Genomic DNA, 11,668 nt, shown 5'->3' on the forward strand with positions numbered 1-11,668 from the left:
TACCCACAGGTACAGATGATGACTGACAGAACCCTTTCTACGATGGAACTTTCCTGTACGACTGAGAGCCTCCACAAGCAACCGTAGTCTTAGAGCAACACAAATTGCAACCATAATGACTCGTGCATTGTTAAATTAATACATCTCAGACATTACCATTTTCAGTTCCAATTGACAAATGTATTTTTTCAACGAAAGTTTTTTTTCTGTGATTGGGTAGGTGTTCTTTCAAGGTAAGGCCAAACAAAAAAGATAGTGTTTCCGGTAACAAGAAATTTCAGCATAGGGTCAGTAGGTCGGACAAAGTTTTGTTTTTCCCCATCAAAAATTTAAACAAAATAACCATAAAACATAAAACAAGAAGACATTGAACCCGCCGCTCCGCGGCCGCCGCCGCCTATTTAGTTTTATCCCCGCTCCGGACTCTGGGGCCGGGGCGCGCCGCCGCCTCCTCCGTCCTCCTCCTCCGCCCTCGGTTTTTACTCGGCCCGTGGTGTTCATCAAATAGTTCGCTATATATTTTCGATACATCAATGCATGCTATTTTCTTAACATTACGGTGCGAGCACGCGACTGTAACACAGAAAACGCGGTTTAAACTGTCGTCGGAAATCGCGGCCGCCGCCATGTTTCAATGTTGTTGACAGACGACAGGGCAAACGACGCACGCACTCAACGTGAATATCGCGAGAGTTTGCACCGATGTAAACCCTCTGCACAAAAATGTAGAGGGTTGTTTGAAAAAAATGCTGACCGTAAAGTTTTTTTTCGACGTAGAAATTCTCGGTCGGTCGGGTTACCGGAAACACCCTACTTTTTTTTTCTACGCCTAAGCCCACTTATTTGATTTATTTATTTTTTATTTTTAGATGACTCAACCTACTTTTCCAACTGATGCACCAGTTTGTCAGAAATGTAATGCTAAAGCAGTTTTGGCAAGCTCAATTTCTGACAGAACTCTGCTTTTAGTTGTGATTAGTATCCTTGTAACTAATAGTCTGTTGAGCTCTCTGTGTCAACAGCAGTGTATTCACATTGGGGAAATGTAGTGATTCCAAGATGATTAATCATCCTGTTTACGCATGTGGTTACTTGTCTCTGATGTGAATATTCATGTTTCATGACAGGACACCAAAAAATTCCGCCTACAGGCTGTGAATGTCACCGCAAGCCTCAGTTCTGGTAATACGAGTAGTTTTGTTTTCCCCAAACGCATTGAACACATTCTCCAAGCAGGAGGAGGCTAATGATGGCTTGTGTGTTTGTCTCAAGGTGTGGTCTTCTCTGAGGCGAACAGCAGTTTGACTCTGTGGGAGGCGGCGGTGGGCAGCTCGTACATGTGCAACAAGGAGCAGAACTACACCATCACCAGCCAGCTCAACCTTTTCACCTTCAACCTTCAAGTGCAGCCGTTTGCTGTAAAGAAAGGCGTCTTCAGTACAGGTAGCCTCCTTCACCTAATAGTCGTTTAGCAGCATTGACAGACACATTATTGTTCAGTCTGGAGGAATACAGGAATTCACATCCATTCTCCTCCAGCAGTGCAGCATAAATGCCTTTTTGTGGAACATGCAATACCTCAAAACAATATCATTGGTACATTAACATTCATTCGTTGTTCATGCGATGTGAGGCCATGCATTACTGTAGACCATCATCCTATAGCCTCCGCCTGCGGCATACAGAATGCTGGCTCGGATTTGCTTTCCCCCCCAATCAAACATTTTAGCAAACATATTTTCTATTGCTGTTGAACAAGTGTCTATCCCTACACATATTGACATTGAATTATCGCCCAGCCCTCGTGGGTCATACATAATGAATGAATGAGCAAATTGAGTTACATGCTTGGTCACGCAATGAAATGAACTTCATGAGTTCTGTAGCATATAATTCGATGGTCATTTAGAATTCATACTCATAATATTTGGTATACAATCACTGACACTTCACTAGTCACACCTTCACGAAATAAGAGCTGTGTCAACAATTCTGCAAAGCAATAATGCTCTGTTTTGTTTGGCATGGTCAAGCAAAACCACAGAATTATAGTATAGTCGAGTTTTGCAGTTATGCTGGATGTACACTGCATGTCCAAAAGCGCAATTCCTGTTTATGCTGCTATTTGAGCTTCTTGACTATTTCTACGTTTCAAGTGAAAATATGCACTCTAGATATGTTTACATTCATGGAAGACCTTTAAGTGCATACACCCAAACTTCAATCACTTCACAAGCTTCAACGCCAAAAATTAAAATACAAATATTAAATGGTTCATAATATTTTTGTTGGCCTGGGCTGACATCCTCCATTTATTTATTACCGTAACAAAAAAAAAAGGTTCTCTCCATACAATTGTGTTGTTCAGGTAGTTGTGTGTCCTTTTAGCAATTCAGTCAACTAGTTGACTCGATGTTAGCACCGCGCAATGACGATTATAGTTTGAAGGAGCGTAATTGGCTATCATGTTTTGGCTTTAACAACAGATCTTGCCGAAAGCAACACGTGGCTTTGGTTGGCACCGCAAACTAGCAGCAGTGCCTCATGCGTGTGGAAATACTCTATTAAAAAGAAAACTAGTTGCACGGACACTAATAAAATGTGCAAGTCTATCCTCAAACATAACAAAGTGCAATACGACTGGCCATCTGAGAAGGCATCAGCTAGCACAAGATCATAAACAACCTAAACTGAACAAAGACAAACACTAGTTAATTTGTTGTGAAAATGAATGCTTCATGTTGCTAACAGCCAGTGTTTTACCTCAAGCCTTCATCCGGCAGGCACACGGTCGCACCCTTGACTCTCCTATCCAATCAAAAATCCCACTTCACCATCGTTGTCTCACAGTCATTCGGGTTTTCTAAAACTCTTGCAACAATCCACATAACACAACTGAAAGTTTGACTCAATACATTATTATTGTAAAGCTGTAATTTAGTAAAATTATAGGTCAATAACTGTACACAGTAGAGTAGTGACTTTGCAGTTTTAAGTGCACTGCTGTTAGTTTGACAAGTTCTGACTATCTGCAAGGCCATAAAGGTATCCGAATGTGATTGGATGAGCAAGTTAAGGCATAGGGCCGGTGCACCTTACGGCAGTGAAATGAGTGAATGAGCGATTTTGTATTGGGAGCCAAAGGTGTGCACAGCAAATTCATGGTTGAAAAAAAACTCGGACATAATTACTGAACTAATGTAGACTCAACAGTCATCACCTTAACGTTGACTACAAAGAAAAAAATAATCTAAGTGATTAAGCCCTTAGCACCTGTATTCAATTGAATTTGGAGCTATTCAATGTATATTTTTTTAATCAATTTTCAAAGGGGCTTGATTCCAATCTGTCAAATTATTTTTTTTTCTCACCCCCTTATGCTGCCATGACACACATCCCAATCATGCCATTTGAGAGGAAAAATTGGAATTGTTGCTTGACCCTTGCAGTGTAGTTGCAGCCTTCAAGTGTTGCTCTGTTACCCAGTGGCAATTTGGTTCACTTTCATTAACCCTACAAGCAGATGACTGCCTTTAAAAAAAGGCTAGAAATATCACCTGGCTGGTACTTCTTGGGAAAACATTGATGACAAGTTGAGAACATAGTGAAGTGAGTACACACAGGGCAGAAATCTGTGTTTGACTGACTCTCTTTTCGTCTGCAGCCCATGAGTGTCCGTTGGACGACACCAGCATCTTAATCCCAATCATTGTCGGCGCTGCCCTGGCTGGCTTGATTCTCATTGTTGTGATCGCATACGTGATTGGTCGAAGAAAGACCTATGTTGGATATCAGACCCTCTGAGAAGCCACTTTACAAATCAGTCACAACATATGACAGGGGTCCCCCAAGCCTGGTCCTTGGATTTATGTGCAATGAACTCGATTGGCTCCCGACAACTCAAATCCTTTCCATTGAAATCAGAAAGTTGTTTTGTGTGTTAAATAGGCACACAGAGCATTTCTGAGAGTTTGCAGAGACAATAATGTGGTAGTGTTCCCTTCAAGGACCAAACTTGTCTGCTCCCTGTGTTTGTGTTCCTTTGTTTTTCATTTGTTTTTGTTTTTGTGAATGAGCAAATGCAACATCCACGTGTTGGCCCCAATCACATGTCAACATAATGTCAGACTGCAGACATATAAAAGTATCTTAATAATTTGAATGTTGTAAAAAAAAGTTCATTATTTCAGGAGTTGAAAAAGTGAACATAATTATTCAACACAAAATAATTTTGAGTGCCAATTTCTATCTCAAAAATCATTCAAATCAGTCAATTTTGGGATACCTTCTGAAAAAGTTTTCCACGATATTCAATTTTATTGAGACGCACCTGTACCACACGATATCACACCGCTGGGGGACTTTCTTCAACTACACTCTGGCAATTTTGCATTTGCTCTGCCGACACTCCATGTTGTTTGCCTGATGATTTCATCCCTTGCACATTATATTCATTTACTTTGATTTAGTTTGATTTATATTTTTCCATCATCTCAATAATCCAGGAATGGGGAACCAATGTCATGTGGTCTGTTTTTGGCCTGCCATCCAAGTCTACAAATGAACCCTCAGAGGAACTGTTTGAAAAAGCTCCAAAACGTTTCACCCACAGATGTTCAAAATGTAGTTACTTTCTAAAATTTTGGAAGAAAACGTTCCCCACCCCTGCAATGATTGAATTTATTGATGCTGAATAATTTCTCAGGATTCAGATGCAAATCTTTCACCAAAGCGCAGAAAATGAAAGTTGTTAAGCTAAATCATTCACTAAGGGGTGAAAGGTGTGCACCACTCGGGACGCATATCGAAGCAGCTTTAGCCAGTGTTTGCCCCTGCAGAGCGGGAGAAACGCCCGATTCCACAATTGTGAAAGACCTTTTTGTCCCCACCCACACCCTCAGAAGACGTTATGACGTGTCAAGTAAAACCAACACCATCACTTTTCGGTCCCGCATGGAGACATGTCATAGCGTTTTCTGTTCAAAAGGGTCTGTAACACTTTGCACAAGTCAGAAAAATCAATCCGAAGAGTCTTTTCTTCCGTAATAGTTTGAGACACTAGGTTCTGAAAAGGGATGGTATTGTTTCATTTGAGGATTTTTTTTTCATGTAAATGCACTAAAATGCTCTTTAACTTTTTTTCTTGGGGGGGGGGGGTGGCATATGTATTTGTGAGAAGGCATCAGCTAGCACAAGATCATAAACAACCTAAACTGAACAAAGACAAACACTAGTTAATTTGTTGTGAAAATGAATGCTTCATGTTGCTAACAGCCAGTGTTTTACCTCAAGCCTTCATCCGGCAGGCACACGGTCGCACCCTTGACTCTCCTATCCAATCAAAAATCCCACTTCACCATCGTTGTCTCACAGTCATTCGGGTTTTCTAAAACTCTTGCAACAATCCACATAACACAACTGAAAGTTTGACTCAATACATTATTATTGTAAAGCTGTAATTTAGTAAAATTATAGGTCAATAACTGTACACAGTAGAGTAGTGACTTTGCAGTTTTAAGTGCACTGCTGTTAGTTTGACAAGTTCTGACTATCTGCAAGGCCATAAAGGTATCCGAATGTGATTGGATGAGCAAGTTAAGGCATAGGGCCGGTGCACCTTACGGCAGTGAAATGAGTGAATGAGCGATTTTGTATTGGGAGCCAAAGGTGTGCACAGCAAATTCATGGTTGAAAAAAAACTCGGACATAATTACTGAACTAATGTAGACTCAACAGTCATCACCTTAACGTTGACTACAAAGAAAAAAATAATCTAAGTGATTAAGCCCTTAGCACCTGTATTCAATTGAATTTGGAGCTATTCAATGTATATTTTTTTAATCAATTTTCAAAGGGGCTTGATTCCAATCTGTCAAATTATTTTTTTTTCTCACCCCCTTATGCTGCCATGACACACATCCCAATCATGCCATTTGAGAGGAAAAATTGGAATTGTTGCTTGACCCTTGCAGTGTAGTTGCAGCCTTCAAGTGTTGCTCTGTTACCCAGTGGCAATTTGGTTCACTTTCATTAACCCTACAAGCAGATGACTGCCTTTAAAAAAAGGCTAGAAATATCACCTGGCTGGTACTTCTTGGGAAAACATTGATGACAAGTTGAGAACATAGTGAAGTGAGTACACACAGGGCAGAAATCTGTGTTTGACTGACTCTCTTTTCGTCTGCAGCCCATGAGTGTCCGTTGGACGACACCAGCATCTTAATCCCAATCATTGTCGGCGCTGCCCTGGCTGGCTTGATTCTCATTGTTGTGATCGCATACGTGATTGGTCGAAGAAAGACCTATGTTGGATATCAGACCCTCTGAGAAGCCACTTTACAAATCAGTCACAACATATGACAGGGGTCCCCCAAGCCTGGTCCTTGGATTTATGTGCAATGAACTCGATTGGCTCCCGACAACTCAAATCCTTTCCATTGAAATCAGAAAGTTGTTTTGTGTGTTAAATAGGCACACAGAGCATTTCTGAGAGTTTGCAGAGACAATAATGTGGTAGTGTTCCCTTCAAGGACCAAACTTGTCTGCTCCCTGTGTTTGTGTTCCTTTGTTTTTCATTTGTTTTTGTTTTTGTGAATGAGCAAATGCAACATCCACGTGTTGGCCCCAATCACATGTCAACATAATGTCAGACTGCAGACATATAAAAGTATCTTAATAATTTGAATGTTGTAAAAAAAAGTTCATTATTTCAGGAGTTGAAAAAGTGAACATAATTATTCAACACAAAATAATTTTGAGTGCCAATTTCTATCTCAAAAATCATTCAAATCAGTCAATTTTGGGATACCTTCTGAAAAAGTTTTCCACGATATTCAATTTTATTGAGACGCACCTGTACCACACGATATCACACCGCTGGGGGACTTTCTTCAACTACACTCTGGCAATTTTGCATTTGCTCTGCCGACACTCCATGTTGTTTGCCTGATGATTTCATCCCTTGCACATTATATTCATTTACTTTGATTTAGTTTGATTTATATTTTTCCATCATCTCAATAATCCAGGAATGGGGAACCAATGTCATGTGGTCTGTTTTTGGCCTGCCATCCAAGTCTACAAATGAACCCTCAGAGGAACTGTTTGAAAAAGCTCCAAAACGTTTCACCCACAGATGTTCAAAATGTAGTTACTTTCTAAAATTTTGGAAGAAAACGTTCCCCACCCCTGCAATGATTGAATTTATTGATGCTGAATAATTTCTCAGGATTCAGATGCAAATCTTTCACCAAAGCGCAGAAAATGAAAGTTGTTAAGCTAAATCATTCACTAAGGGGTGAAAGGTGTGCACCACTCGGGACGCATATCGAAGCAGCTTTAGCCAGTGTTTGCCCCTGCAGAGCGGGAGAAACGCCCGATTCCACAATTGTGAAAGACCTTTTTGTCCCCACCCACACCCTCAGAAGACGTTATGACGTGTCAAGTAAAACCAACACCATCACTTTTCGGTCCCGCATGGAGACATGTCATAGCGTTTTCTGTTCAAAAGGGTCTGTAACACTTTGCACAAGTCAGAAAAATCAATCCGAAGAGTCTTTTCTTCCGTAATAGTTTGAGACACTAGGTTCTGAAAAGGGATGGTATTGTTTCATTTGAGGATTTTTTTTTCATGTAAATGCACTAAAATGCTCTTTAACTTTTTTTCTTGGGGGGGGGGGGTGGCATATGTATTTGGAAATTGTGTCACATGATAATTGTGTTGTGATCCAGGCTCTGAAGGCTGCAGGTGCTCCTCAATTAAAATGTGTAACATGGTCATGTTGGTGGTCACTGACAAATCCTAATTGAAGATACAGATGCGCAAGAAGTTCGCTAAGTTATGTGGGCAGCATTCTGATTGGCTAATTCTTCTTGACTTGTTCACACTTGCTGTTACTGCACATCTGTTCTTGCCTCACTTCCTGGATGACTTCAGATTTGCAGGTGAAGCTTTCAACTGGCTCTCCTTGCAGAGTTCCACCATTTTGGTGTGGAAAGCGCTCAGCACCACCCCCTCCTTGACTTCCTGTTCGAAGGTCGTTTTCCTCAACATGCACTGCAGCCATGTCAGAGCCTTAGCTTAACGTTTGTGCGTGTGTGTGTGTTTCCACCCCCCATTTCCTTGTCTTATTGCGACAATATCAATCCAGTGTGACACTTGTGTATACAAAGGAGTATTTGGGCCGTGCTGAAAAGAAAGTCCAAAACTTAGAAGTCAAAAAGCCTTTATTTTATGAGAAGGAAGTTAAATATTACGGTGGTAAATTATATACATTTTATAAGGTGTTAAATATTTTTGGGCATGTCACATTATCTTAAAAATGATCATTTTCTCTAACTTTACAGTTAATTATTGTCCTATATTCAATTTATTATTTCGGTTTAATTTGTTGTTGGCATATTAAAACTACTCAGACATCAATATTTCCAATTACATTTTTTTGCCATATTAAGACAATTTTCTTGCAAAATTGCACCATTTTTTTTTACATTACAACTTTCATAAATCACATTTTTCTCAAATGTGTTACAGCTTTATTCTCGTAAATTACTGTCACCTTGCAGTGTTTTAACCGTACATTTTTGTCATATTGCAACTTTAGTCTCAAAAACTGACATAATTTCACGTATTATTTCAAGTATTAGGATTTGATTCTCAAATTACTTTTTTTTTGTCCTGTATGACTACCGGTAATGTAAAATGTCAGATTTTTTTCTCTTCCATGCACCGATGTATCACATAAAATAATTTTTTTCTTTGTATTACAAATTTATACTCATGTCATTAATTCTCCCATCATATTACAAATAACCCACCCACCCCCAATAATTCTGAGACAATATTCTCATTGGATTTTCATCTTTTCAGTGTGCCCCGACTACACCTTTGTATGTTTCAACTGGGCCAGCAAGTCTGATGATTATTTGTTGTTTGTTTTTTTGTTTTTTTTCCTCCCCATTTTAAAATGTGCTCCTTCACGTTGCTTCCCCCAGGACCTTGTGTGAGTGTTTGAACAATTGGAGCCTTGTTACTCTCCAGCTTTTTGCCACATCAACCAATAGAGAATAGTGCCTTGCTCAGTACAAGTATTAACTTCCATGAGGTTTATTATTTCTCTCCCCCCACACCCCACCCCCAGCATCTCCTCCTATGTTCAACAAAAGGGATTCTATGTGTGTAACCTTCTTGCTTTGTTTTGCTCTCACAAACTGGATTATAAAGTGTTTCAAACATGTTGGTTTTAGTAATCTGGAGGTTTATGAAAATAAAAGTGTGCTGCTGTCCTGGCTCTTCTGAGTAAATGTTTTATTTGTTAGACTGTAGAGCCTACTACCTTAGTACTAACCCGTTCTTCACCCCACCTTATTCCATGAAGATGTTGACCTTTTCTCTCTTCACTTTCATCTAGCTGAGGAATGCCAGACGGACTCGGAGAGCTTCCTTGTTCCCGTAGCTGTCGGCGTTGCCCTGCTTGTTCTCATTCTTATCGTTCTGCTGGCCTACTTCATCGGGAGAAAGAGAAACATGGCCAGCGGTTACGAGTCTTTCTAGAGTTGTCCTGTTTTTGGATGGGTGGTGTTTGTAATCAAGAGAATCACCTGTGTTCCTCTCTCTCCACCTGCATTAGCATTATTGTTTGATGTTAGCTTTTACTCTTCATACACGCTTTTCTTTCCTGCTTCTTCATGGACCATTTGAAATTTGGGGATTCATACCACTCGTGGGAAACTAAAAACTAATGTAGCACCTTGGCATTTAATGATTTTATGTAATTGAAGGAAGTATTTATGGGCCCCTTGACTCGATTAAGTTCTCCATTGGGTTGCTCCTAAAATTTTAAAATATAATTTTAAGTCTCAGTTCAGTTGAGATTGTGACTGACAACCAGAATCTCTACAGTATTCTCATCGTGTTGAAACAAAAACATGAAAACAGCTTGGATTAGTATGTTAGTATAATTGTTCATTCAAAGCATTAAGAACCGCTATATATTTGTGCCACTTGGTTGCAATATTTACTCTTCTGACGGTTAGTGTAGTTTTCATTGTTTTGACATGTAGCTTAGCCTAATGGGCAATTGTAGTGAAACTAATGCTCTATTCACATGAAGAGATGGAGAAGCATTGTCTCATATCCCCAAAATATTTCAACCTCCTCCCAACTTGCTATTCAGTTCATATGAGATGATCAAAAGATGAGGCCCCCATGTTTACTTCCGTAAACACTGCACCAAGTGGCGCAGTGTTTTTGTTTTCTTTTTTTGTTGTTGTTTTTTGTTTTTTGGGTGCATGCGTGTTAAATTATGGCCACGTATTCACAGTCACATTTATTTTTATAATGTGAACATGGACACAAAAAATCCAATTCAACAAAAAAATTAAAACTGGGCGTAACTGCTGTGTAACCGTAGCCTAAATCGCAGACATCCACTCAAATATCCTAACGTATAGTATGTAAAATATACATAACCTCCTGTTAGCACATTAGCTCAACCATCTGGCTTTAAAGATATCCCCTTGCCAAAATCTGCAGTATTCTCACTAAAACGTCTTAAATTAGCATTTTAGCATAACATAACATTTAACTCGAATCATTGTGAACGACTATGTATTTGTGCCAATTGAATAGTGTTTCTATTGTAGCGATGCTAAGCTTCACTAATTGCATTGAAACTAAGTTGCAGACTGTATAGACAATATCCACCTGCCAGCACTTCTCAAGCATTCATATTTGTCTTCATAAATGCTTAATTGAGGCTTTATGTGGTTGTTGGCTACTGTATTTTCTATTGTGATTATACTGCTCAACAAATGTGTCCATTTTTTAAAAATCAGGGATGCAAGCTTTTCTGTATGATTATTTTTTGCACTGATTCCGAAACTACCCTCACTTTTTCTGCAGCACGTCAGTTTTTCCGAACAGTAATAATATAATTATATGAATATATTTAAATATATATCATACATATTTCATAATATTTATGAATTAGGGGTTAGGTTCAGCAACAGGTGGAATTTTGTTCTGGAATGTCATAGCTATAAATTACACATGGTAAAATCCTTATGAAAATATTGCAAAAACCTGTTGTGTTTTTGAAAATCTTAAATATGTGATTGAAATATGCTCTCACACCACTCTTATTAGTCTACAAGTGATTCACTTTTGTGTAGCAAGAGTGTTATTTCTCCTTTCACAATAAGCATTCAGGCACTTTATTTACATTCACATGTGGCACTTTTCCACAAAAACAAATCCAAAACATATCAAATGAGTCCTCTAATGCATGTGTGAACAGAATTCAGTTTAATTCTCTTGTCAATTATCACATTGTTGATTCTCTCTGTGGAAATCTAATAATCTTCCAGACTCGGATCTGTGCTTCTTCAAACCACATTGAGGATTTTTAACATTCTTTTTCCTCCCAAGCTTTTTTCCCCCCACTAATCCACAGCACTAACTTTATTATCTCGTGTGTGTGTGTGTGTGTGTGTGTGTGTGTGTGTGTGTGTGTGTGTGTGTGTGTGCTACTCAGCCGAGGAGTGCACTGACAGTCTTTCGCACTGACCTCCCTCCACCCCCTCCCCTTTGTGCTCGTGCTCAGTGGAGGCCACCGACTGTACATCCGCTCCTCTCTCGAGCGGCGCGGATCTCGACCGCGCGCAACTA

At 39.5% G+C, this 11,668-nt stretch overlaps 1 protein-coding gene and 1 long non-coding RNA gene across 4 annotated transcripts in view; both read left to right on the plus strand.

Annotated features, from left to right (window-relative positions):
- The window catches only part of lamp2 (lysosomal-associated membrane protein 2), an 18,683-nt gene that overhangs the window by 5,939 nt on the left and 1,076 nt on the right, over positions 1-11,668 (plus strand). Inside the window, exons 7-9 of one of the 3 annotated variants that reach the window (XM_019874785.1) lie at positions 1,128-1,182; positions 1,273-1,443; positions 9,411-9,839. In XM_019874785.1, the coding sequence (XP_019730344.1) occupies positions 1,128-1,182; positions 1,273-1,443; positions 9,411-9,553 (369 nt within the window). In that variant the 3' untranslated portion in view covers positions 9,554-9,839. Of the gene's footprint in view, positions 1-1,127; positions 1,183-1,272; positions 1,444-3,664; positions 4,645-9,410; positions 9,840-11,668 lie in introns of those variants that run through there. The other 2 variants (XM_019874788.1, XM_019874787.1) reach the window with 2 other exon arrangements.
- Positions 11,009-11,422, plus strand: LOC109518747 (uncharacterized). Its single transcript, XR_002168814.1, has 2 exons — positions 11,009-11,153; positions 11,305-11,422. It is a non-coding gene; the product is annotated as an uncharacterized LOC109518747 (long non-coding RNA).

Source organism: Hippocampus comes, unplaced genomic scaffold (assembly GCF_001891065.2).
Source record: "Hippocampus comes isolate QL1 unplaced genomic scaffold, H_comes_QL1_v1.1 scaffold118, whole genome shotgun sequence".
NCBI classification, from domain to species: domain Eukaryota; kingdom Metazoa; phylum Chordata; class Actinopteri; order Syngnathiformes; family Syngnathidae; genus Hippocampus; species Hippocampus comes.